Below are 26421 nucleotides of genomic sequence, written 5' to 3'. Positions count from 1 at the left end.
ATTACGTACTTAATATTGAACTCATATTACTCGCGTATAAATCAGTGTACAATTTCAACACAATCCACTGATACAATTTTTTTTTATTATATTTCAATACAACTATTTTTGCCAGTTTATTTGACAACTTTTTATGTCAGATATCCGATGATATGTTAATGTCTGTCACTAAGTATGAACAAAGTTGGTCCATCTCTGGTGACAAGTTATACTTTTAAAAGTGGCAAAGAATACATTGTAAAGATTAAAGTTACTGCTTTTAAGGGATGTCAGCGTAATTTGGAGCTTACTATTACAGATAAATATACCGCCGAGAATTGGCAGTCTTTTTACGATGCTGCATGTTTGTTCTTTATCATTTTTTTATCTTATTTAATATGTTATTTTAAGGTTATATTAAGAAATCTCGAATCTCTTTTTGTATGTACTAGAACTTTAATATTAATGCAATTACCTGATTTGCTTTTTATTTCTAATTATGTATTTCTCGATTTTTAAGACATTGAAAATTTGACGCAGAAAACGGGAAATTACAAACATTTTGATGTATTTGTGGCTATGCTGCAATCTGGATTGTTAAAAGTAACATTTGTATTTAAATTATCCAATTAATTAAATAAAATAGAAAGAATTTAATTACAGACAAGCGAATCCATTACTCTGGATCTGCTGACATTCGAAGATTTACAATTGTTACGTGCCCGTAAACTTGAACGCAGTTCGTGTTCAATTTTGAATAATACGACAAATAATCGTCGATATCTTATATTAACGTACACGGTAGAATTTGATAGGTAAGTATATTTTGTAAATTTATTACATTTCATTAAAACACATTAAACATATGCCTTCACTCTGTTAAGAATCCATTATCCATTATCTTTGGAATATTGCGGTTTACCCAATCCTATGATATTACAAGCTACCATTAGAAAATTACAAACTGAACTTGAAAAATTGCAATCTACACGAATAAATAAAGATTTTCAGAAACGTGTTGAGCAACTGACAATTGCGAATCAAAAGCTTATACAAGAAAATAATAGGCTTAAAAATGGAGGTAGAAATAAATACTTGGATGTTTCGTAGATAAAAGTTCTAAATATATTTTACTATTCAGGAAAAGGTTTAAAACATTTATTGGAATCAATAAAATCGTTAGAGAATAATGTCGTTAAGGAACGTGCGTCCTTTCAAATGCAAATTCAAAAACTTAAAGCCGAAAATGCAGCTTTGTTATTGAAAGTACAGCAACTTACTGCATCTGCTAATAGAAAACCAGGAGATGGTAGTCCAGCATTAAAATGTCATAACCGTACATCTTCTACGCTTAGACGAAGCAGAAGTCGATCTTCTTCAATTTCAAGTCGTAATAAAACTTCTAGTTTATCACCAGGTGTAAATCAAAGCTATCAATTAACGTCAAAAATTTTATTTGTATAATTTTCCTAAAACAATTATTAATATGTAATATATTAATATAATTTAATTGATAACTACAGGGAGTTCATTAGAATCGATTAGAGTTCAACGATCTCATTGCCGAAATTCGAAAGTATATAATAATAAAACAAAGAATTCAAGTTAGTATTTGATCTACGCTTAATTATAAAGTTCATATACGGTATGTTCTGTTTAACTGGAAATGTTCGGATATCTGGAAAAATATGAACAAATATTTCAGATGAAAATTGTATCAAGGGGAACATCCTGTGCTTTTTGTTATTTATTTGACCTCGCGATAACCTTGAAACATCCTGTAAAGGTGACATTAAAATTTTTAAATAACGCCTCCATTTTTTGTAACATATTCTTGTAGATAACATTCAGACGTTTTTAAAACACTACGAACTTGTGTCTTTTGTACCATCCGCTAACGAGATATAAATTTTCAAATTCGACAGAACAATACAGGGAATTATCTAAGTGCGACTGCTCTCAGTTGACTGCTTTGGAATCATTAAAAAAACTGCGGCCTTGTGTTTCGGCAATGCCATACTAATAGTAGCATTATGGAAAATATCTTTAAATATCCCCGTGATATATCTCAGGCAACGTCAATGCCTGCAGGACAAATTTTAAAATTTCGAATTTTAAAGTTGATACGTCAATAGTGATTGGTGCAAAAGATAAGAGTTTGTAGTATTTTGAAAATATCTGAATGTCAGCTACCAGAGTATGTAATATAAAACGGAGGTATCCATTTAAATATTTTAATATCACCTTTACTTTTCAAAGTCATCTTTTGTGCGACACATTTTTTCGTATTATTCGTATGTTTCCAGTTAAACAGGACATACTATATAATCAACCCTAAAATTTTTTACCATAGAAATCGAGTTTGAAAATTTGGAGACAAGAATTCACACATTACAGAAAATGTTGAAAGAAGGGATAAGCATAAAGTAATAAATGAATCAATTTTTATGAACAATTAACAAATATATATGCTAAGATGTATTTCGTTTTTTATTATTGTTATTATTATTCTATTTTTCATATAATACAATTTAATTGAATGTAAATAGATTAATTACCTCACTATTTAAAATAGTGAAACTTGAAACACTTTTATAGATGTAAACCGCTTTTGTTTTTCTGAAACTGTATGTGTTTTTGAAAATTATTGCTGATAAAGAAAAGAATAAACTATACATGTATAAACATAAATAGAAAATACTGAATATTCTGCATAATGATGCACAAAATACCAATGTAGAATTGTGTTGTATGTGATTTTAATTATATATAAAGTCATATATTAAATCAAGTATATATTGTGGGAAATATTTTTTATATACACTATAATATTATGAATTCATTTGTTTCATTTAATATTATTTATGTTGTACCTATTCTATCACAATCATTAATAAAATTTAAAGTAAAATTTCAGTTAACTGAATTTTTCTGGTTTTACATTATTTTCATAATATAATATAGCACGTTCAATTATTGATGGTTTTTCATTTTTTAATTTCACACCATTTTGGCTTTCATCAACATTTAATTGTTGCATTTGTAAATTTGTTTCCTTTACTCTTGGCTTTGCAATCACTTCATACTTTGTATGCTTTGCTAATTCCTGAATAGCTTCATGCAAATATTGAATCTGACTTTCTTGTTGAGATGTCACTTGATTCAAATTTCTAATCTCATCCATAAATGTTTGTAATTGTTGAAGCCGTGCTTCCTCTTTTTTTGCTTCTTTTGCTACTTGGCGATTGTATTCTAATATTAAACAACCACCAGCAACACTAAAAATAATAACCTCACCCATCAAATTAGCTCCTAATTCTATAGCCATAGTTTCATTCAACTTTGCAACTTTTGTAGGCTTACCAAGATTCATTATATACATTTTAGCTTTTACCTCTGCCCAATGGTAAACTGTAATTAAATTATAAAAGCATGAAACATAATTATATGTGGTTATAATAGGTGTCTATAATTATTATTAATGATGACATCAATATTAATTACATCACAGTCAAATCATATAATTTTTTAAATATTTTCATTTAAAAAGATTTATTGTACTTACATTGTGCAGGTGGTATAATAAAATATGTCCTAAACACAGGATGATTTTTTGCTTGATTAACAAGAAACTTGGCCAAGGGCTTACTAATTTGTTTAACAAATAAAACTCCCAATTTGAGAGCTGGAAAAACACCCACTACCATTTTTGCAACCCGTTTTATTCGTACAACTTCAATTAGAAAATCACAGTTTGTATTTAATTAAAACCTAGAAATCATATGTATGAATAAACATTGAACATGCTTAAAACGTGTCACAAGTATAGACGATTTTCCAATAAATATATTTATCGTAATTATTATATATTATATACATATTAGTTGAATAAATAGTGAGAACGTAATATATAATAATGTCACGATGTCATGGCAAGTGAGATGTATCTCACATTGTATTCAAAATGATTACCTCACCTCTGAAATTATTTCAGAGTATAGCAGACAGCCGTAGTGGTGTCATGATAACATTGACTAAAGACAGAATAGACGTGACATTAAATGGAATTTTGTATCTCACGTTATGAAATATTGACCTGCCAAAAAATTAGAGTGTTTTTTATGCTCTTTGCGATTTACTACGGGAACATAGGAATTATCATAGATAACTCGTGAGTGATTATATCACCGACGAAGTACAGAATAAATGTGACATTTGTAACGTCGCGTTATCGACATCTTGCTGTTTTATCGATAGAACTAATAAACACGCGAGTTCGGCATTTCCGAATCTACAGAACGTGTTGTAAATGTGACTATCTTAAATTCGCTTTTAGTATTTTCTTACACAATAAAGTAATAATTCCATTTTTTTTAATGTTCGCCATAAAAACATATAAAAAAATGTATAAACATTTTATATATATATATATATATATATATATATATATATAAATTCTACACAAAGCAATATTATATGTATTATATATATATATATTTTTTACATTTATTTACACTTAGTTTTTTACTTTTGTCATATATTTATTGTTAGCTATAATCATTCGTATAGTCTCTACATGATTTTATGCAATCAAACAGGGCAGATCCCAAATTTTATAGGTTCTTGTATATGCTAACTTTACTTGACCTCAGCACTTGACCACATGGTGCAGCACTAGCCTGGGAGCGACCAGGTCTATAAGCTTAAGCACTCTCATTTTCTTTTTAACATTATTTTAATTTCATAGGAATATTTTGTTTTAATTCAAACCACCATTATACTGAATCGATAACCTCGCATGCGACACAGAAATGATATGGGGATTAGGTGACCTCCAAAACATGAAACATGAAAAAGCATTGAATATCACGTCTATACTGTACATTGTTGGTGACAAAAGTATGCTATATGCATGTGTACGTGAATCACTTTTGAGTAATATTTAAAGGTTAAAAAAACCGATCAATATATCTTCAATGTTATGAATAATTTTTTATTTATGAGTATTTGTATTGAGCGAAAAGTTATCTGTTAAACACGTTTTAATATCAAATACGGATATTTATCTATGAAATTAACTTCATGTATAGAATTTTTCTATTAAATGTGGTTATGTGATAATTTCACAATATATCATTACATTCAGAAGTTTAGAATTAAAAAGAATAGAAAATTATAAAGATAACATAAAATATCGTTAATAGTAAAGTGAATGAAGTAATAAGAGTTATATAATATTATATTAATATTATTACATAATTAAAATCATACGTTTAATATTAATACAATATTAATTACATAATTAAAATCATACGTTTAAAATCGTTGATTTTATAGGTTAAGTGATTATCGAAAGATTGAAAAGATGTATAATAAAAAGTTCAATATAGTTGATAACAATTATTCATTTATAATATGGGGTCTGGCAATGCATTTAATATTATTATGGGGTGTACTTGATGTAAACTTTCATTCTCCCATTATTCAAGAACTACCAAATGTACCAATTTTAAGAAATGCACCAGCGAAAAGATTGGTTTTATTTGTAGCAGATGGTTTAAGATTCAGAACCTTCATTGAAGCACCTCCAAAATTTCTCAAGTAATTAAAAATTATTTCTTAGATAAAGGTTTGTTCTAAATTACAAATTATATGTATATATACATGCAATAATGTAATTTTGTTCATAGACACATAATGACAGATACAGGTGCTTGGGGTATATCTCATACAAGAATGCCAACAGAATCTAGACCAGGCATTGTTGCAATTTGTGCAGGATTATATGAAGATCCTAGTGCTATATTTAAAGGATGGAAAGAAAATCCTGTTGACTTTGATTCTGTTTTTAACCAAAGTTATCTCTCATGGGCATGGGGGAGTCCTGACATTATACCTATGTTCACAAAGGGTATCACAACATACATAAATATTTGAAATAGAATATGATGTATGTAAAAAGAATCAGATTGATCTTTGTGAAATTAGGTGCAGGAGAAAATGTACATGGCGACAGTTATCCTCCTGAATGGCAAAATTTTGATATAATGCATGGTCAAATTTGGCGTTTAGACTCTTGGGTGTTTGACAAATATATTGATTGGCTTAGAGAAGATGCCCACAAAGTTAAAAATGCTGAACGCGTTGTCCTATTCCTTCATCTTCTTGGCTGTGATACCACAGGACATACAGCAAAACCTCATTCTAGGTATACAAAATTTGCTAACTTACATTTTTTATACAAAAGCATATTTTTAATAAGATTATAATTTCATTAGCTCTAAATTACATTTGAATGTAGAAAATATGTTGATAACATGAATTATGTTGATTGGAAAATAGAAGAGGTTGTACAAATGACAGAAAAGTTTTTTGGAGATAATAGTACTGCATATATTTTCACATCTGATCATGGAATGACTGACTGGGGATCACATGGAAGTGGCTCTACAGATGAAACAGAAACACCATTAATTGTTTGGGGTGCAGGAATTAATGCATTTAATTTTCGTCAAAATGTAGAACAAGTTGATATCACACCACTGATTTCGTCTTTGATTGGTGCTCCAATTCCGATTAACAACGAAGTATAATAATAATATAAATTTTATTACTTGTTATTCTTTCTGATATTTATATAATTTTTCAGGGTGTTTTACCATGGCAGTATTTAAGTACTAATAATCTTAGATACATAAATCATGCGCTGTTAAATAATTTGAAACAGTTAACTTACCAAGTAAAAGCAAATCATAAAATGAATTGTGAAAATAATGGATTAGCTGATTGGCGAGAGATAGAATTAGACAATAAAATTTCTACTTTCGATAAAGATTCTGAAACAGAAGATCTAAATGAGAAATTGAAAGAAATTGTTAATACAATTAAACTAGCTAAAAAATCTTTGTTATATTTTCGACAATACCAAAGAACAAGATTTTTATTATATTTGTCTATAATATGGCTAGGATGGATAATACTGTTATTCTTTAAAATAACTGGAGTTATTCGGCCCCGTGTTAATTCTTTTATTTTATTAATAACAAATTGTGTATTTATAGTTTTAGTAACTATGATATTTATCGTGCATAAAGGTATGATATTTTATATATAACATAATTATTTGAAAAACTATTGGTTCTAATTTTCAGTAAAATAGTTTCAGGTTGTAATAATTGGAGATTACCCTGTTATGCGTTTTTAACTATGATTTCTTTCTGGTTAGCTACTCGAAGTATAATTATATACACAGTAAAATTAAAAGTCTGTAAAAGCAAATATTATTGGACAATAATTACAGGAATAATTTTTTTATTAACAATAATGTTCATTGGCTTAACATATAGATTTGCTCTTAGTATAGGAATGTTATTTATTACTCTTGTTCAGAAGATAGTGTTAAAAAATGCTCAGAGTCTATTTTTTTGGACAGCTTTGTCTCTAGCTATTTTTCCACTATTACCTGTTGTAGAACCATACCCTCGAGTTTACATCATGTAAGTTCAAATAGACATTAAGACGTAATGTTTCTTTTATTAAATATTCTTAATTAATTAATTAAATCTTTAATTAAAATTGTTTTCAGAATTCTTAGTATATGTGTTGTAACTTTAATAGTTGCATTAAAAATGCATTCAAGGTATAGAAAAGCAGTCGAAATTTTTCGACTGATAGTCACCGGACTAATATACTTAGAATGTATAGATGGCCGAAGTTGGATATCATGGACGATTTTATCAACGACACCATTATATATTTTTACTTATCCTATGCAATTAAAAGAAAGGATGCAAGGAATCGTGTTGGGACTTTTCTGTCCACTTGTCTTATTATCTGCATCTTATGAACCTTTCTTTTTTATAATTCTTGCATTACATCTATCTTGTTGGTCACAATTTAATGTGTCTTCTATTCAAGTTTATCAAAATACTAAAAATCTTTTGACAATAGAAGAGTTGCTTAAAGCAGCAATCTTTGTATCCTTTGTTAATATAAGTTTTAACCACAAATTGAATTATTAAACTGTTCTCAATACCAATCCTGAACAATTTATTATAGATGCTATATACATTGATGTGTTTCTTTGGAACAGGTAATATGGCGAGTGTCAGTTCCTTCGATCCGTCTTGGACTCGTCATTTCGTGACAGTTTTCTCTCCCTTTACAATGTTCCTGTTAATACTTTTAAAGCTAAGCATTCCTTTAATGTTAATTGGATGTACAAGTCACACACTTGGATCTTCAAGTATTTTTCTAGGAGTGCTTTTACTGGGAGACTGCTTATCTTTACCACTCATGTATTATGTTACTCCTCAAGGAAGTTGGCTAGATATTGGTAGCGCTATAAGTAGATTCACAATTGCAATTTTCCTTCCATGCCTTATAGTATTATTGCATTATCTTTCATATCCTTTAATAGCGTTCTCTCCAAATAAACATAAATTTTATATTAATTTAAAAAAAGATCATATTGTATAAAAAATATAAAATATGTATATGAAATCAACGATTTATTTATAATAAAGTGATCAAGCAAATATAATTGTTCTTATTTGATGTAATAAAAATTGATATATTTTTGTTTTTCTTTTGAAAGAAATTAATATATTTCTAATATGTTCTACTTAAAAATTTCATTCTGTAAGAAGATAATTGAAATATAAATATATAAAATTGGATACCCTAGTAGCAATAATACTAAATCATGTATAATTATTTAAGGGTAATAATCAATTATTCAAGAAGTCCTGACGCTATATTTAATTCCTATATTTTTTAAATAAGTAATTTTTGTTTTTATATAATATGTTATTTAATTAATTATGCTTAAAATTTGAATTCTTTGTATTTCTTGGAGGCTTTCGAATCTTGACTTTGTTGCCGTTTGCGTTTACTCTGTAAAGAGAGAGAGAAGCAAAATTACTTTAATAAATATTCAATTTATCAATTTATCAATATCCAATAATATACTTACTTTTTGTCGTTGTACATGATCTTGAAGCATGTCTGATAAATCTTCTCTCCTTAAATGAGCTTGTCGCGACCTCATTGTTTCTTCGTACCGTGATGCCATTGCTTCAGAGTCTAAATCTAATTCGCTTGGATCTAAAGCTAATTCAACAGCTCCGTCTTTCTCCGTTCTTCCATCTGATGTTGTTCCACTTACTCCACGTCGTGCGGCAATTACAGATGGTGGCGCTTGACCTCCTGCTGCACCAGTCATATCATATACATGCGTACTACCCATCATGCTTGCTCCAAGACCTTCTGTTCGTCTTTCTTGCAAAACTGTGTACAAAGCAGGAGTATCACCTCCTTCCATTTCGCTTTCAATTTTCTTTTTCCTTAATTCTATTGTTTCTGGAGTTTCTAATCCCGCCGGAATTGATGTTATTCCACTAGGTGTTATTAATCCTTCTGCACCGGGTGTAACTAAACCACTTGCATCTCCATCTCCATCTTTTCCTTCTCCTTCACCTTCTCCACCTTCCTCTGCATCTTCATCTTCATCTTCATCTCCGGAAGATTCTGATTCGGGTTCACCCCACATACCTCTATCTATTTCTTCATCCATATTATCTCCACCTGGTGTACGAGATATACCAAATACATCTCCATACAAAGGTCTACCTGTTTCATCTACGGGAGGCTTTCCCCAACCACCAGCATGATAACCAAATGCACATCCTTCCGGAATTGGTGCATTTAAACCAGGTATCTTTAAGTTGGGATAACTTGGTGGTGGTCCATACCGCTGCATAGCAATTAACCATGGAGGTGGTACTTTATGACAATTAGGCCCTACTGGCATGCCAAGGGCAGTACGTAATTCATCAGACAGTTCTCCAGGTTTCTTTTCCTTTAATCTAGTTTCGAATTCTTTACCCTCATAATATAAATCACCATGAATAGTCATACGAGGTTTAGTTTGCCATTTAAAGAATGCATCATGTAATTTCTGATAGTCAATGTCTATTTTGCCAAGCTTAGGTCTTGCTCTTTCTCGCATTTTAGCCTTTAACGTACGTGTATCATCTCGTTCTTGAAGACTTGCCCTCATTTCTGTAATACCTGTGCGTTTTATAAAATCTGGTAAGTCAAAAGGAGGCTTTTCTATACCACGTTTCCCTTGTAAATATTTCCTTTTGAAACACCAGTGTCTGGGTACAGGCACTGTGTTACGGTGGGCTTTTAGTTGTACAAGAAGTTTTGGGTCCCTTGCAGTAACATCATGCATTTCTACAACATCTGGTCGTCCTACAAGTTGTTTTAATTCTGCAACACTCAAACGCGTTAGCCTCTTCAGTTTCCTCTTGGATAGTCGCGGAGCTCCATTCTCTCCAGTTCCTTGCTGTTGTTGCTGTTGATTTGCATCATCATCAAAATCATCCAATGGTGGTACTTTACTTGGTACAGTACCTGTTGTTTGTAATGTTGTCACTGGTGGATACTGTCCTATTGGTTCTCCCTTTTCTGCCTCTGTAGATTTTGGTTCAGGTTCAGTTAGTTTGAATGCCTCAAATATTCTGGCAAATTGACGATACATTGGTTCTAAATCATTAACAGTTGGAATTTCTTGAATATATTCAATTTCTGGCAAATCTTCTTTTGGTTTTGCATTTTCTGCATTGTCCTTTTTATTTTCCATCTCCTTTCCATTGTGTTTCTTCCTCTTTTTCTTTTTCTTCTTTTTGGTCTTATTGGTCTTCACATCTATTTTCTCTGTTGTTGTTTCTGGTTCAAGTATAACATCATCTAACTGAGATACATCTTCTCCTATAGTTTCATGATTTGGTGACTTTCCTAATGAAACTATATCATTTGGATCTGCTCCTACTTCTTTAGCTCTTTCAGTTTTAAAAGCTAGAGCTTGTTCTAAAGCTGCTGGTAGTTTCATGGAATCACTATCTGCATCTCGACCATTATCATCCGATGAAGCCTGATTTTGTAATTCACTTGGTGGACTTACTTTCAGACTTAATAAACTAGGTAATGTTTTTGGAGGATCTATTCCTGGTACTCCATGGTTATTTGGAGGCATATTCATTAAAGATGACATTTGGTGAGCTATTTGTTGAGTCTATTACAAAGTGTATAATTGAAAATTACTAAGATAAATAAACTACAGTTTATAAGCGTACTTTATACGCGACGAAACATAATACAAATTTATGTAAAATTTTAATTCAAATATAAATCAACATTATAGTAATTGGTATATAACTAACATAATTTTCCTTGAAATGAAAACAAAACTAACCTCATTTCCTGCTATATTCTCCATGTCTGTGCGTACGTGTGTCCGATAACGATGACACAGCACTGCACTTGTTACCCGCCGAATTAATCTTGGGTAACTTATTTACAAGTGAGAGTAGTGAATGAACGAATGAAGAACTGCCAACGACACTAAGGGGTGTTGTTCTCCAAACGATGAGAAGATTTCGAACTGTCTCTGATTACTGTTGAAGTAAAATTTACAAACGATCCTTATGTGCGGTTAAACGGTATTTAAGCCTCAGATTGCTGAAAGCTCAATTCGATTCAAAATATAAAACTCTACTGGGATTGTACTCTCCAAATGCTAAGAGAGTAAAACAATCTTTATTCCACGACTATGACTGCTCAAAGAAGTTGACGATAAGACGATTTAAAAACGAAACTAACCTCCTTACTAATTTCGACTGGGCGTCCAATAAGGCTCAAAACGGAATATACATGCTGATTGGTTTTTATCGAACGCAAGAAAATAGCCAATCAGCAGGTTCGCTCATTGTTCTTCTGTGCGCTCGAAGTAGCGAAGATCCTGGGCGGGAAAAACGTAAGGTTTCATATTTAATAATTCACTTAACTGAGAAGGTGTTCATCACAAAATTACGCACAAAAATCTTCAAGTTTTTGTTCCTTCGGACAATGTCAGTATTTTCTACTGTTCATGTATTAAGACATTAAAAATTGATACATATTTATTTACAACTTGGAATCAAGTCTTTAATAGAAAAATGTTGATATTACATTATATAATAATAAACTAAGTATCATGTCATACGTATATACAATAGTACCTTATATACGTGTCGAAAAAACATAGAATACATATACACTAGAGAACACTTCTTATTGTTAAAAAGGTTGGTTTATTTTATTGAATATTTCAACAAAATGTCAACAATTAATCAAGAAAATTTATCATTTTTTATTTAAAAAATTAGTAAAAAATTCATAAAACAATTTACTTTTAAATATATAAAAAATGAAATAAACAATGCATCACTTTTTACCAGTTTCAATTATCATTCCAATTTTAACTCATTATTTACAAGCAATAAGGAAACGTGAATTTTTATTAACAAATGTTGGTAAAACCTGATAAAAGTTATTATGATGGTAATATAAATTATACAGGCATTTTGAATTTTATCACAATATACGTATATATATATATAAAAGGTTAAGAAAATGTAAGATAAAATTTCTTGAATTAAAAAACATTTCTGTCTCTTTCGAAAATATTTATATCTTATTCATATCATATGAGTAAATATTCAATATTAATTACCATAGTAATATCCATACTTTAAAAATAAATGAAAAAGAGGAAAGATATGTATGTTTGACAGCATAAAAATAAAATGTTAATTTATACAGGCACGGAAAATTATTTGACTACCAACGGAATAAATGTATTAAATATAAATATTAAAAAAAATGTTCTATAAAGAATAGCATAAATATATATATATACACACACACACACACACACACATATACGTATGTATATGTGTGTATATAAATATATAAATATTTTTGTATAATACATATTTTATATAACTATAACAGGAAACTGGATAGAATGGAAAAAGGACTAGTATATTCTTCCACTTATGCTTATATTTATTTATTAATTGTAGCGACTTAAGTCATTAAACTTGAAAATTTAATAAAAATATTCACAATGAGCATTCTTTCTTCTTTCTCACGTACGTTCTTATCCTTTCTCTCTTTCGCTTTCTCTCCCTCTCTTTCTCTCCTTTCCTTCCATACTTGTCTCTGTTACGCGCACGGCCGTAACATTTTTTATGAGCTACTGCGCGTGGTATGGAGCTAATTTAACCAATAACTTGTGTCCAGCACTCATTGGACACTTGTGTTGTCTGGTTATGCGTGTATGTGTGGTATGACGTATATGTACATTCAATTATTAATAATTATTATTAATAACAACAATAACTAATTACGAATAAAAAATGTTTTGCTCCGACTGACTCGATTTTTTATTTTCATTTTTTCCCCTTAAGATTCGATAAAAGTTCGTTCCAGAGTTATTGCCTTTCGTTCATACATGTGAAGTATGTTTCAGCGATGTCAGTGTAACATGCAAATTTCGTTAAGCGAGGCCTCCAATTTCGGCGATTTGCTGTCTTGAAAATTATCGATTTAAAAAATTCCAAACAGCGATTAGTCCTTGCTCAACATCAGAGTTGTCAATGACAATACATAAAGCTGGATTATCTTCACTGTGCTGACTCTGGCATTAAAATTACAATAACAGCATGGTTCCTTTAGCGGCAAACTGATCAGACTTATCAGTTCATCTGCTTGATTGTATTATTGATTCAGTCCAGGATGACCACCATGTCATCTCCACGTACTGCTCTCTGTGGATGAGGAGGATGTAAAGGAGCTTGTAATCTACGCCAAGGTTTGCGTGCTGCCCTTCGAAGATCAGCCGATGAAAGGGTTCTTCTAAGTCTTCTGCAAATTTATAACGATACAAATCTAAATATTTGCACCTTTCTTTTCTTGCTCCATTAGTAAACGCATATAATGAAATATTATATTATAAAACATGCAACAATGCTCACTTTGTCTGATCTGAAGCACGAAAGTAAACGTCGTCAGGTGCATCCATCCATGAAATCACTTGTTTACGGGCATTACTTCTAGATAGTGGTGGACCATGTGGCAGAGTATGAGGATGAGCAGCTCTTCCATTCAGAGGTGGTGCTAGGGGAAGAACAGCAGGTGCTGTGTGTTCCAAAGTATGCTTTGGATGGAGCTGCTGAGAATGATGGGCCCTTTTTGCAGGTGGTCCACCAGGGAGCCCTGCACTTAGGGCAATACCTATTAAAAGTATTTATATTTATATAATATTTAATCTCTAAAATGCATGAAATATTAAAATAATATAAAACTATTAAACCGATGATGTGTATTCCTTTGGAACAAATGTTAAACTGTTCAATTTAATAATTTTGATTATTTGTTTTATTGGTTGAATACTTAAAGCTCTTAGGCACTCAATTATTTTACCTTCATCCCAATCCACATCAGAGTAGAAGCCAGTAAACAAAAATCATATTCAATACAAGGATCTAAAATTACATAATATACATGTATAATAAACATGAATCTAAAACTTACCATCTGACCCGTTGATTTCATCGAATGGAGGTCTCGGGCGTTTCATTATCGTTTGTTGAACCTGCATACTAGGTTGTGGTTGAGGTGGAGTTACCGTCAGTCTATCTACTTCAGATTTATTTGGTACCCTTTCATACAAAAGACTTCCATCTATAACAATAAAACTCATGATATTATAATACATACGATATTAAATATAATTGATTAGTAATAAGAAAAACACTTTATTCAATAAAAGCTTATGCACCTGGTGCTTTTGGTGGTCTAGGGAAAGAAACCCGATCTGGTTGTTTTCGTTGTGCTGGTGCTGTAAGGGCTAACCAATCCCAATCTCCAGGTTGTCGTGGAGCAGGATGATCACCTAAACGCGTTGCTATATCGGTTACACGAGGACGAGGTCGAGGTCGTACAGCACGTGCTAAAATACGTAACTCCGCAGGGCTTTTTGATGTTAATTGAGGAGAGGCGCAAAGGTGTCGTAATGGTGCTGCATTTATAGGTTGATGAGGTGCTCGCGCTGCATGACGTGTGCGTAATTGCGCTGCACATAATCGTCGTGCAGCTCGCGCCAATGCTGAAGTACGCAAATAAAACGCTGATCGAGTTTTCATCACAGGTCTGGGAGATCCACCGCCACCACCTCCACTTGCTCCACTTCCACGTAGATCAACGCCATGAGCACTTGCGTAATGACGACTTAGATGTGCTTTGAGCTTGAACTCTTTACCACAAGAAGGAATGCTACATCGATGAGGTCTATGAGCACCGCCTATTCCTTTACTTTCTTCATCTGAACCAGTGCCACCTCTTTTTCTTTCCAAATCAACATCGTCCATACGCGATGGAACCTAAATGGAAAAAGTTTTTTTTTGGAGAGGGGGAGGGGGGAGGAGAAAAAAGGGAAAAGAAAGATAAAATATTTTCGTGCGTTATATGATTATCATTACTTATATACGTATATTCATTGAAATATACCTTTAAACCGCCATATTTCTTCCAATATGTCCAACAAGACTGACAAAGACGACATTGCATGTGTGATGGACCCCAAGCATACCACTGTGGACTTTGCATTACTTGACAACTTTCACATGGTTTTCCACTAACTCCAACCATCAATATTCCGCTATTATCAGTTGTCATATTACCATTACTATTACCGTTGAGAACATTCGTTGGTTTCCCATTACTGTTACTATTACTATTACCAAGAGGTACAATTGTTGCTGCAGAAGGGGCAGTTGTAGGTGGAGTTGTTTTATTGTAGTTTGGTATATAAACCTGTTTTAATTTACTTTCAGCTTCTACAGCTTTCACCCTTTTTTGTTGTACGTATCTATCGGTTGTCTTCCACATATAATAATATTCGATAACGTTCTTTAATGTTTTCCATGGTAACTGAAACATACGAGTATGTATTAAAACAACATATAAAATAATGAACTTTGAGATTTCAAATATCTTGCGTACTTACAAAGTCTTGACGTATATCAGAAAAATCCTTTCCATACTTATCAAGGGCTTCTTCAAAAAGATTTGCTTCAGATGCACTCCACTCTTCCATTTCGTCTCTGCATAATACTGGACCAGTGCTGGGTACTAAAGATGACATAGCTTTTGCAATATCATAATTGTGCCGATGTAAAGTATCCATTGCATGGAACTACAAACATAAACTGGTGTAAGGTATGTATTTTCTTCATAGTTAGTTATATAGTTATATAACAGTAACAATGATAATGATATTTACAAGAGTAATGTCTCTAGATGCAGCTGCTGCAGACATGTGTAATGATGGTTGTTTAACTGAAGATGAACAGTCTAAAGCTCTTGCAAATGTGCCTACAGATCTACTGACAACAAGGAATTGATCAATTTGACGGTCTGTTAATGAATGCCGTGGCGTCCAAACCAACGTTTCTAAATCTTGCAACCTACGAGGATCTGACTCTCTTTCAGCAGGTGTCAGTGGAGCTGGTGCTATTCCATCAGCCTGATATCTACTACCTACTCTAATTTCACCTGTAATGTTTTACATTGATTAAAGTTTAAATATATAACAGAAAGTTAGAATAAATATGATCATAGTATCTGAAAATTTTGAATATTAATGAATACCTTTGTCAGCAAGCAAAGTACGTTGAGCAGGATCAAATACTAAGCAATAGAAGAAAGAGTCCTCTTTGTTTAAATAGCTTAGTAAAGATTCTGTTTCATTTAATAACGTCACACAGCATTTGCCTCTTATATGAGTTGCAGGCATTGTTTCCACCTGACGCGATAGAAACAGTTCTCTGTGCTTCATTTGATGACGTTGCTTAGAACTTAATTCTGTAACTCCTCCAGCACCAACTACATTTTCTTCCATCCCTGTGAGTAAAAAGGATTAAAATTATATTTTACTATCTCAAATGTATAAATAAATATTCTAAAAAAGCTTAAATAATAAAATATTTTACTCAAAAATAAAAGGATTAATGAAGGCTATATAAGTAATACATTAAAAAATAACCAAGTAATTTTGTTTTTTATATAATATAATACCAATAAAAATTCAATATTTAAACCAAGATTACTAGTATCTTTAATTAAATGTTCCAGAAAATATTAATCTTTTACATTATTTAAATTTTTTTTCATGAAAAATGGAATTATCCATAAATTTATTCATGCAAATTTGGCCTTTTATCAGTATTTTTTTTCTTTCGTAACATAAATAAATAAAATGTAAATGAAACGTAGGAATGTGGCAGAATCAATCAAAACTTATAACAGTGAACTAAAATATTAGCGAGAGCGGGCAACAAAAGAAGAAAAAGCAACATTGATTGATGTATTATATATCATAACAGAAATGGAATTAGCTTCCAAAGAAATGTAAATTATTTGAAGAAGCCTCAGATTACTAAAGAATTATCATTTTGTGCAGCGGGATTTTTGTCTAGATAGTAGAATTATTAGGATTGTTTTAATGAGAATGAATTTAGGATTTATATATTAGAATAAAATTGCTATTACAGTGACATATAAAAAGATTAATAAAAAATGTAGATGATTATACGAATAAATAGAAAGAATGATGAAACGATTGTAACTGTATATTATTATGGAATGTATGGGTTCATTAAGCTTCACACTTAATGATTAAACCCCCTTTCCACATAACTTGAAGGAAGAGGCCTTAGTTAAACCCAATTTATTGTTTCTTTGGCCTTACAGTAAATCCAGCCAAAACTAATGCCATTCACCAAGATTACAAAGAATTTTATAAATCCCGCCGCTAGATCATTAGCCTTATATCATCACTGGCTTCTATATGAGACTAACAAGACAACCAAAAGGTGCATGTTGTGTAATGCTTACTGATGAATTGATTAACATTCATTTTCATTACTATTTGTTTTAAATTATGTAAATTATGTAATATTTACTATTAACAACAAATACATTGAATTTTCGTATTAATAGTTTTCTTTAGAATTTCATAAATGATGGAGAAATCTAATAAAATTCATCTGTAAGGAGCACCTTTTAATTGACTAGTTCACTCACCATGAGGCTCTTGGGCCTCTGACAGTGGGGCTTTCAGCCAGCCCCCCTTCCCGCCCCCTTTGTTCATCACTTTGGGCCCGATCCCATCTTTATTAGTCATTTCCTTAGTAGTATCTGGATTCTCCAGTTTCTGATTCTGCATGTTTGCAGGGGATTCTGACCTCTGCTGCTCCGCATTTGCCACTGCAATTTGTATCATAGAACCCACTCTACTATGTTTTTCATCATACTTTTTCTTTAATACAATTTTAACACATGCTTTCAAAATTTATTTTTCTATAAAATTTAACAACTAAGGACGCAGGCAGCCTTCAACTTCATTGACCAATGATTTTCATCCATTATGACATCTAGCTACATTTGGCTAATATCTAAACAATTAATACATATATGATATAAAAAATAACTTTGATTCTGTCAACCAATTCCACTCACGTTTCTATTTACAATTATACTGTGATCATGTAAGTAAATCATCAAAGATCTTTATTTAAAAGCTTATCATATAATGGTATTAATATAGACTACAATAATATTTTCAAAAATAATATGACCATACAATATCGAAATATGACTATTATTTCAAATATCATCTTCACACAACATTACAAATTATTGCATTATAAAGCGGTTCTTAAGCGGTTGGAATCATAAAAGTTGCGACTATAAAAAATACCAAATCTAAACAATATTAGAAATCTTAGTGAATTTACACACAATTCTCTAATATTATAAAAAATTTAAAGAATTTCATATATCAAAAGTTGTTAAGAAAAAATGGAAGTGAAATGATTCTGTGATCATGAGAAGAAGCGCGACATCTCAAACGCATACTCTTCTTAATATTTTCATACTGTTCCATACAGAACAATACGGAATCTGTACAAAACAAAATCCGTACATTTTTTCTGAAATTTGAGAGTATAGAAATGGTGGAGCTAGAGAGAACGAGAGAAAAAGGAGAAAAAGCCCGATTCGAAGCAAATACCGGCAGACGGACATAGAGCTACGGGCAAAGAGGAAGAGACACGAGAAAGTGTATATTCACGTATACATACACGTACATATATCTACATACCGTAGAAAAGAAGAGAAGGGAGGAAAAGAGAAGCGGGGGAGTAAATGCTTAAAACGAAGATGGCTAGTGGGGCCCACCATTTTCACCGAGACACATATACATTCGTTTGCGCGCGAACATTATGTATGTATGGATATGTACACGCGCGCGCGCGTGTGTCCTGTTTCTCTCTGCCTGTTATTCGTACATGTCTATGTGTCCGGTTATCGTGTATGTCTATCGGTGTTCTTACAAGTCTGTGTCCGAGTACACGCAACACATACCCAACCGACCCCTGCGTCAGTCATTCATTTAGTTCAGGGTGGCGGGAAGCAAGGAGGGGTGGTATGAGGGACTTGGGTGAGAGGTAGAAAGAGGGAGAGGTGGGTTGGCAGGCGTACCACCCCCAGCCCACCCCCGGCAGATCGATACAACCCCCATTTCACCCCTCTGCCACCCCCAACTTTACTTATTATACATTCCCACCCCCAAATCCCCGCGTCTCATTATCTTTGCTATTGCAAAGGAAAAATCGAGAAAGCTTCGGAGGCACATATATATGCGTATATATGTATTAAAACGCGTGAAATCGAACAAATTATTTTTTTATTTTTGAAATTATATTATCCTCCTCGCGTAAGAAAATGTATGCTGAAATGTAACGTGTCTGAAAATTCTGAATATCGCAACAGCGATGGCGACACATTCCAACAGTTATATTTTCTCGATTTTCGTTAAAACATTATATGGAAATGAAAATGCATTTTTTGAGAAGATATTTCATTTGTTACATGTCTCTTTTAGCGGGAACATGAGAGTGATAACAACGAGCAATTTCACGCTTTCATCGCCTCGAATCGTTCGAAACTATGAAGAATATTCTTAAACCAACATAGTAAATGTTTCTGTTAATGGCATCAATTATGCATGCATTTTCATCACATTATTTCTCGAAGTAACAATCATCAATTGAATATCTAATATATGTAGCATAATCTACCTACTAATAATATTGATTAAAATATGTACTTTCTAGAAAGTAAAAATGTTCGCAATCAATACGAAAATATTTTTATTTTCTTCATTTGCGAATGCTTATCGATCTGCACTGTGACGCGAGGTAAAATAAATAACGTTATTATCTTATCTTCAATGCATTATTATTTATATTAATTAAATTATTATTAATAACTATTATCTACAATGCATTAGTACCTAGTATCCAATCAACTAAACATCAACAAAAGTTATCAAAATACTAGTTTTTATAAATTATACGTTCAAATCTAATACTATTTGAACATGGTATCAATTACACAAAAAAATATAATATATGTGTTTGTATATATGGTCTAAAATTCTAAGTAAAAACCAATTTTGTATCAAAATATACTAGGCAACTATTTCCAAGTTTCTTAAAATGCAACATAGCACTATGCTATAATATATCTTTTTACAATAATACAAATTTTACTTACACTGATGCTTATCTGCAAGCATAATTAATGTAGATGGCAAATCCCTCCGCCTAAAGAAGCACATGACTTTTGCTTCAACATTTCCACTTGCTGTCTAAAATAGCAAAAATCTTGTGTAAATATATTTTCCAAAAAAAAAGATACATATACTGCGTTATATTTAAATTACTGCACCATTGCATAATTGAACTTTACTTATATCAATCACAATAGAAGAAACATAATACAACCATAATTTCATTTCTTACCTTATTCAATTCTTCTATCCTTCTTATCTGGTAGGGAGATGTGGAAGATGTTTCAAAATATACATAATCTATAAATTAAAGGAAGGGGAGTCTATTTAATAATGCTTCTTTACAAGAGAAAAGCTGTAATAATAGTATATATAAAATGTGTGTGTGTGTAAAGAAAACTGTTTAATTATATTTTACATGCAACATATCAATAATTTCAATTCATAGATACTTGTAATTTAACTATATAAATATTAGTGTATTTATAAATGAGAAGCGATTGATATATAAAATCTTTATATACATATATATATATATATATATATATATATATATATATATATATATATATATATATATGAAATGTTTACTTATATTTCTATGAAATACAAATATCGATGCTATACTGTTTAAAAATACATGAACGCGGGCATAAGAATAAGAGAATGGAAAGAAAAGAATTTTGTAATTTGCATAGAGAGAATATGCTTATCAGAAAAAAACAAAGTATACCATTACAGAGTAGTAGAAAAGAAACAAAAATAGAATGTACACATCCTAAATTCTAGTCCAGTATACGATCGCAAAACGCAGTCTGGATCTTGATATTCGATTCTTCCTGCATAATCAATATTAAAAAGAGGAAGACGGAAAAATAATTTTGCTGAAATTACATTACTTCCCTGGACCATTGGCGCGTAGATGAAAACACATTCTGATGATCTATCATCAAGGAATTTTTTCAAATAGAATAAAAATTAGTAAATAGAAAAAAGAGGGAAATTCTGAAATATTGAATTTTAATCATCCGAATCATCATGCAAGAAATTAGTATGACCTGAACGAAGGGCGAGAGTGGGGAAAGAGGGAGAGTAGAAGGAAAGCAGACGTACATACGGACGCCAGAAAAGAGAGGGGGGGGGATAGGGAGATTGGATGGAAAGGTGGAAAGTTAAGGGGCTGCGCGGGTAAAACGAAGATAGGGACGAAGATACAGAAAAGGGGGGGAAAACGCCATATCGTGGACACCATTTGCAAACATGAATTTTCTGAATGTTAATTAAAGGTATGAGGAGCGAGATTCGATAGTTGGACGCGTGGCCTCATCAGCCGGCGAAATGTGCATGGTTATTTTACCTCCCACCCGGTACATGTTGGCCGTCATGTTGCTGGCGTCCTGTGTGGCCCCGAGAGCGAAATTAGCGTTCTCGTGGTTACCGTGGTTCTCGTGGTATTCGGCCGGCATCGGCATGAAGGCTTTTCGTCCTCCAACTACGCGAATCTATTAGCCGACACTTCCCACTTGTCCACGGAGTTAACACTTCGCGGTGTCACTCCATCGTGTTTGTTTGTCCCAATAATCGAGGAAAAAAATTTTCGCGCTAGCTTCTCTAAATCTTATTCGCACACCGACTCCGGTTCTTTCCGCATACAGATATAGAACACTTGAATGATATTCGTAAATGCACACAAGATATATAAAAAAAATTACACACTAAATTTGGCTCACGTGTCCGTTACCGTAACGAGCATCGTCAGTGGCCGTTGCTCCGTTCATACAGGAACACCGCCATTTTCATTTTGTCGAGCGGGCTACATATACGATCAGGCAATATACGGCCTGCTCCCCTCTACCGGAGGTTCTGGATTCACTTGCTTTCCTTCGTAACCCGCGTGCATTCAAAAACTCCACTTAAGACATCTGTTCGCGATCCCTAAGCGTTATTTATTCGTTCCGATTCTATTATGAGATTCTACTTCGACGAATTTTTGATAGAAAACACGTAACCAGACACGATACAACCCGGTCAACGAATACCACAAAATAAGGCCACGGATCGGATACTACTAAGACCCGACGATTGCGCGGTCTCGAAAGCGTCTGCGTTACCTTAAGCAAGAGTGGGGGTAACTGGATGATAGAGTGCAAATTTGTCCGCGCACTCTTCAGCATACCCGCGAAATTCAAAATCATTTCCTTGATGTTTTTCTATTATTTACTATAAGATATTTGTCTAAGAAGGGTAATTATTTTTTATTAAAAGTAAATATATATTTACTTTGGATTTTAAATATATTTATACAATAGAATGATTTATCTTATAAAACCGAATAAATATAGAAACACACATGTAACGTGACAATAAATAAAAAAAACTCTCATGTAGTATGTGAAATATTTATATATTTACGAAATTAGTCTTTCTATACAATTGCTTACGCGCAGTCACATATTTCATCTGTTTCAATTAATAAAAAATTGTATGTAAATGAATAGTTAAAATTACTCACTAGTTTGTAGAGCCTGTGTGAGCTTGCCTTTCGCGTAAAACGTTTGGTAATGTTTGACTAACAATAAATAATGACGAATAGTCGATTTGATGGAAATACGTAACGCAAAATTATATTTATATGTACACAGTAGTAATAGTAGTAATAATAATACATATTCATGAATCGATTCGTGTTTATAATTTAGTTTTTTGCAATTTAGGTAATCTTTTAAGGCACACCCCACGGTCTTTACCAAGCAATTTTGTTTTTTTGTTCATTAATATTATATAAATAAATGTATACTGTTGTGGATGCTATTAACCTAAATTTATTATATATATATCATATTACTATTCGTAGGAATATTTCTACTAAATATAATAATCTGTTCTCTGTACATAATTCTATGTCTTTCTTATGAATCTTTTAAAATAGATAGTCGTATATCATTTATTAATGATAATAATGACAGTAACATTAATAAGAATAACAAGATAATGCATAAGTGAGATGCGTAAGATGAGACCATGCTCTTTTTTCCTTCATTATAGTATTTATATCATGAGTAGTAAAAATGATGAGTGAGAATCACATTTCATAATCTTCTTAGAATGCGAACACATTTATGAATTTCGATAAAGTATTTCTGCGACAATCAAAAAGAGAAAACAATGAGCACATATATAAGATAAAAAATTACATGTACTACATACATAGTTTTAATTACAATTAACATTAAATTGTGTAATACTACTCATGATTTAATTTAACATTAATATAAAATACTTATTTATGCCAACTTCGACAGTTTTCGTTTTTGTATGTACAAGAATAGCATCCAGACTTTGTTTTTCCGGTTGCGTATTTCTACTTACTATGATACTATTGTTTACGGATAAAAAAATACTAATATATCGCATTGTCGTTGCACGGGCAGTGTTTACGCAGTTTTTGTCCATTGATAAGGCACCAACTTTTATGATCCTGAGATTCAACCCGCATGCTTCGACAGATTTAGAGGCATATCTAAACGGGACAGAAATAAAATGAATTTTCTTTGTAACATTTAATAAATACCAAATAATGTATTCTTAAAAATTTACCCGAAGGAGGTGTAAGAGTCTGTTCCCTGTAGTCTTTGTAATGATGAACCGGAGGAGATGGTGGATGAGGTGGTGGCGGTGCGTATAATGGCATAGGAGGTGGGTAATGGACGGGTGATGGATAATGCATCCATAAGGGAGCTCTATATGGTCCAGGAGGTAACATTGGTACACCATAAAGTGGATGCTGAAGAGGTGCATTAGTTGTACCAATGTATGGATCCATTCGTACTCTTGGATATGAATTATTTGATGAGTATTTCACAGTTTGTCTATCATCTGGTTTTAATAAATTCCTCAAAAAACCTTGCTCGTGACTTGGTTTATCTTCTCCCAAAATACTTGTTATACTATATGAAGATAATTGTTTTGGTGACGGAGTAGGAGCCGTTGTTGTACAAACAGGCTGTGGTGTTGCGCGCCTTTTCGACGCTTGATCTTCTAACGATACTCTCTCTAATTCGCGCAAGATACGTTTACGAGGTGAAACAACATTCGGATCTAGAAGACGGGCCAATTTGTCGATAATTAGATTCAAAACCTTTCCCGTCGATGTTCCATTTGCTTTGCGAATTGGTTTTGTATAATTTGTTACTGATTCTGGAATGAGTAACAAAGAAGTAGGATCTAATGGACGTCTACGCTTTCTCGCGATTAGACGAGGATGCGCGCACAAATGATTTTTCGGACTTCTATAATAGTAAAAATTAAACTCTGTAGATATTCTACGTCTTGGATTTGCTTGTTTCCAACAATGATCTCTTTGCCAAGGACTTGACTGAACCGACGAATTATCATCAGAAACTGTAAATGTAAATAATGATATTAGATTTGAGTTAATTTTATAGAAAACAAATTGTGTGTTTGTAGAACTTACCACTAAGAGAGGTGGAACTCTCTTGTCTATTTGGAGTTGTGCTAGCTGGTGGCCAAAAGGTTTTCTTTGGAACTGGAAACCATGTAGTTCTTTCTCCATCCCTACGATGGGATAGTTCCAAGATAAACTTGCCGTCTTTAAAAAATTTTAAACGTCCACCAGGAGTTGGAAGTAGATTATTATCGATGCGTGCTTCTGAATGATGTGTTGATTGGGGGTTTGAATTTTTACCATTTGCCTTGGTAAGGGTTGAGTGTAATGTAGAAGGATCACGTGAGCACATTTCTCTTGTGCCCCTCACGTGACCTGCGTGAGCATGACATTCTGCTGACTTCTCGCGCATGCTGATACTTTACCGATATCCATTTTTCTCCGCTTGACCTTTCATACTTTAGCCTCTTAATATCACTTTAACAAAAGAGGCAGAACCTTAAATGGGTTCTTGTTTTGAAACTATGAATGACAATTTTAAAGATATTTGCTAAAGTATCTTTGTTTCACAATTTGAGGAAAGCATCTTTTACCAGAAAAGAAATGAACACTTGGTAAAACTTAAGATATTAGACACTATGAAAAGACATTAAAAGGATTCAACAATAATGTCAATAATAACAAAATAATATAGTAAATGTAGGTTTCTTATAGAATCAACAAAGTTGATAACAACAAACAGGCAGAATCATATTGATCTCATTCCTTTAAAACTGTCAAATTGACATTAGGTCAAAAATTGACAGTGAGAGCAGCGTTACTCTGAAATTTAGCTGATATATTTTTTTCTTATATCCAAAAACATTTGTTTGGGTAATGTTCCAGTTAATGATGTATCAATTGAACAGAATAATACTGAATAAAAAAAGCACACTATCATTGATCAAACAGTAACATTTTGTGCAAAATTCCAAAAGGAATTTTCTATACATGAGTGGCAATCGCTAGACACCCACCCACCCACGCACTGCCGCCTTCTGCAATCAGTTCTATTTCATTTCGAATAAGCAGCTCGTCACGTTAATAGGCTTATTCAAAACCAAGCACGTTGATATTTCATAAATTATTGTAACTAGCGTACAAGTTGGCTTTCTAAACGGAAGATTTTCACGGATCAAACACGGGACGGGCACTCTATAGTAGAAAACACAGTTTGACCGACACATGTGTTTCACTTCATCCGCGAATGGTTTACGTGTCCACGGCAATTGAGTTTATTCGTTCGATGACCCTTTAGAACGTGCATCTACCATCATTTTCCTCGTGATTTTCGATGTTCGGATGTAAAAAAAAAACAAGAATTTCTCGCCTTCGTGTATCCTTCTCGTCGACAACACTGTGGCGGTTCGCGGTCCGCGCGTTCCTCCGTTTCTTGGTCCAACTCCCACGATCAATCTGCAACACTTCCTTCAAAGTACGGAGTTATGTTAAATCTACTATATTCGATATT

At 32.5% G+C, this 26421-nt stretch overlaps 6 protein-coding genes and 1 non-coding gene across 17 annotated transcripts; 2 read left to right on the top strand and 5 right to left on the bottom strand.

Moving 5' to 3' along the window:
• The first annotated feature begins 168 nt into the window (after window positions 1-168).
• Window positions 169-8516, top strand: LOC100643239 (GPI ethanolamine phosphate transferase 1). Of its 7 annotated transcripts, none has more exons than XM_012308973.3 (11): window positions 169-343; window positions 500-582; window positions 643-794; window positions 5317-5580; window positions 5670-5890; window positions 5968-6187; window positions 6281-6566; window positions 6629-7073; window positions 7139-7475; window positions 7565-7955; window positions 8038-8516. In XM_012308973.3, exons 1-11 carry the CDS (start codon window positions 175-177, stop codon window positions 8455-8457), a joined length of 2988 nt encoding a protein of 995 aa, XP_012164363.2. In that variant the 5' UTR covers window positions 169-174; the 3' UTR covers window positions 8458-8516. The 7 variants fall into 7 exon arrangements, with proteins under 7 accessions (XP_012164363.2, XP_048261822.1, XP_048261824.1 ...); XM_048405866.1 differs by having other exon boundaries at window positions 214-420; XM_048405865.1 differs by lacking the exon at window positions 500-582 and having other exon boundaries at window positions 169-264.
• Window positions 793-2773, top strand: LOC100652114. Its single transcript, XM_048405877.1, has 2 exons — window positions 793-1060; window positions 1121-2773. Exons 1-2 carry the CDS (start codon window positions 910-912, stop codon window positions 1441-1443), a joined length of 474 nt encoding a protein of 157 aa, XP_048261834.1. The 5' UTR covers window positions 793-909; the 3' UTR covers window positions 1444-2773.
• Window positions 2447-4121, bottom strand: LOC105665775 (putative OPA3-like protein CG13603). Its single transcript, XM_012308971.3, has 3 exons — window positions 3957-4121; window positions 3545-3750; window positions 2447-3390 (listed from the first exon to the last, which is right to left on the bottom strand). The coding sequence occupies exons 2-3, from the start codon at window positions 3684-3686 to the stop codon at window positions 2897-2899; spliced, it is 636 nt and encodes a 211-aa protein (XP_012164361.1). The 5' UTR covers window positions 3687-3750; window positions 3957-4121; the 3' UTR covers window positions 2447-2896.
• LOC100643117 (splicing factor 3B subunit 2) lies at window positions 8236-12052 on the bottom strand. Of its 2 annotated transcripts, XM_048405873.1 has the most exons (5): window positions 11862-12052; window positions 11647-11785; window positions 11240-11441; window positions 8954-11059; window positions 8236-8874 (listed from the first exon to the last, which is right to left on the bottom strand). In XM_048405873.1, the coding sequence occupies exons 3-5, from the start codon at window positions 11261-11263 to the stop codon at window positions 8806-8808; spliced, it is 2199 nt and encodes a 732-aa protein (XP_048261830.1). In that variant the 5' UTR covers window positions 11264-11441; window positions 11647-11785; window positions 11862-12052; the 3' UTR covers window positions 8236-8805. The 2 variants fall into 2 exon arrangements, with proteins under 2 accessions (XP_048261830.1, XP_048261829.1); XM_048405872.1 differs by lacking the exons at window positions 11647-11785; window positions 11862-12052 and having other exon boundaries at window positions 11240-11640.
• Window positions 12053-13213: 1161 nt separating this feature from the next.
• LOC100643361 (metastasis-associated protein MTA2) lies at window positions 13214-22590 on the bottom strand. 4 transcript variants are annotated; one of them, XM_048406078.1, is made up of 13 exons: window positions 21864-22590; window positions 20739-20806; window positions 20491-20584; window positions 17956-18138; window positions 16522-16773; window positions 16154-16425; window positions 15878-16066; window positions 15379-15801; window positions 14651-15251; window positions 14404-14553; window positions 14293-14322; window positions 13845-14103; window positions 13214-13734 (listed from the first exon to the last, which is right to left on the bottom strand). In XM_048406078.1, exons 1-13 carry the CDS (start codon window positions 21976-21978, stop codon window positions 13596-13598), a joined length of 2775 nt encoding a protein of 924 aa, XP_048262035.1. In that variant the 5' UTR covers window positions 21979-22590; the 3' UTR covers window positions 13214-13595. The 4 variants fall into 4 exon arrangements, with proteins under 4 accessions (XP_048262035.1, XP_020718826.1, XP_048262036.1 ...); XM_020863167.2 differs by lacking the exon at window positions 14293-14322 and having other exon boundaries at window positions 21864-22589; XM_048406079.1 differs by lacking the exon at window positions 17956-18138 and having other exon boundaries at window positions 21864-22589.
• LOC125385198 lies at window positions 17502-17667 on the bottom strand. Its single transcript, XR_007224223.1, has one exon. It is a non-coding gene; the product is annotated as a small nucleolar RNA U85 (small nucleolar RNA).
• A 301-nt stretch (window positions 22591-22891) lies between the features above and the next one.
• Window positions 22892-26324, bottom strand: LOC100643571. The gene is made up of 3 exons (XM_003395788.4): window positions 24981-26324; window positions 24104-24907; window positions 22892-24026 (listed from the first exon to the last, which is right to left on the bottom strand). Exons 1-3 carry the CDS (start codon window positions 25321-25323, stop codon window positions 23992-23994), a joined length of 1182 nt encoding a protein of 393 aa, XP_003395836.1. The 5' UTR covers window positions 25324-26324; the 3' UTR covers window positions 22892-23991.
• Window positions 26325-26421: the final 97 nt, after the last annotated feature.

This window comes from Bombus terrestris, chromosome 5 (genome assembly GCF_910591885.1).
Source record: "Bombus terrestris chromosome 5, iyBomTerr1.2, whole genome shotgun sequence".
Classification (NCBI taxonomy): Eukaryota; Metazoa; Arthropoda; class Insecta; order Hymenoptera; family Apidae; genus Bombus; species Bombus terrestris.
Note: the sequence above shows the minus strand (reverse complement) of the source record. Positions and strands in the feature narration are given on the sequence as shown.

Coding starts and splice junctions, on each gene's coding strand:
- LOC100643239 (XM_012308973.3), top strand. CDS start 175: ATGAACAAAGTTGGTCCATCTCTGGTGACAAGTTATACTTTTAAAAGT. Junction 5,581..5,669: donor GCACCTCCAAAATTTCTCAA/GTAATTAAAAAT, acceptor TTTTGTTCATAG/ACACATAATGACAGATACAG. Junction 7,074..7,138: donor GATATTTATCGTGCATAAAG/GTATGATATTTT, acceptor TCAGTAAAATAG/TTTCAGGTTGTAATAATTGG.
- LOC100652114 (XM_048405877.1), top strand. CDS start 910: ATGATATTACAAGCTACCATTAGAAAATTACAAACTGAACTTGAAAAA. Junction 1,061..1,120: donor TAATAGGCTTAAAAATGGAG/GTAGAAATAAAT, acceptor TTTACTATTCAG/GAAAAGGTTTAAAACATTTA.
- LOC105665775 (XM_012308971.3), bottom strand. CDS start 3,686: ATGGTAGTGGGTGTTTTTCCAGCTCTCAAATTGGGAGTTTTATTTGTT. Junction 3,391..3,544: donor TATTATACCACCTGCACAAT/GTAAGTACAATA, acceptor ATTTAATTACAG/TTTACCATTGGGCAGAGGTA.
- LOC100643117 (XM_048405873.1), bottom strand. CDS start 11,263: ATGGAGAATATAGCAGGAAATGAG. Junction 11,060..11,239: donor AGAATATAGCAGGAAATGAG/GTTAGTTTTGTT, acceptor ACTTTGTAATAG/ACTCAACAAATAGCTCACCA. Junction 8,875..8,953: donor ATCATGTACAACGACAAAAA/GTAAGTATATTA, acceptor CTCTCTTTACAG/AGTAAACGCAAACGGCAACA.
- LOC100643361 (XM_048406078.1), bottom strand. CDS start 21,978: ATGCCGATGCCGGCCGAATACCACGAGAACCACGGTAACCACGAGAAC. Junction 16,774..17,955: donor AGAGGCCCAAGAGCCTCATG/GTGAGTGAACTA, acceptor TTTTACTCACAG/GGATGGAAGAAAATGTAGTT. Junction 16,067..16,153: donor CATCTAGAGACATTACTCTT/GTAAATATCATT, acceptor TTATGTTTGTAG/TTCCATGCAATGGATACTTT.
- LOC100643571 (XM_003395788.4), bottom strand. CDS start 25,323: ATGCGCGAGAAGTCAGCAGAATGTCATGCTCACGCAGGTCACGTGAGG. Junction 24,908..24,980: donor GAGTTCCACCTCTCTTAGTG/GTAAGTTCTACA, acceptor TTACATTTACAG/TTTCTGATGATAATTCGTCG. Junction 24,027..24,103: donor GACTCTTACACCTCCTTCGG/GTAAATTTTTAA, acceptor TGTCCCGTTTAG/ATATGCCTCTAAATCTGTCG.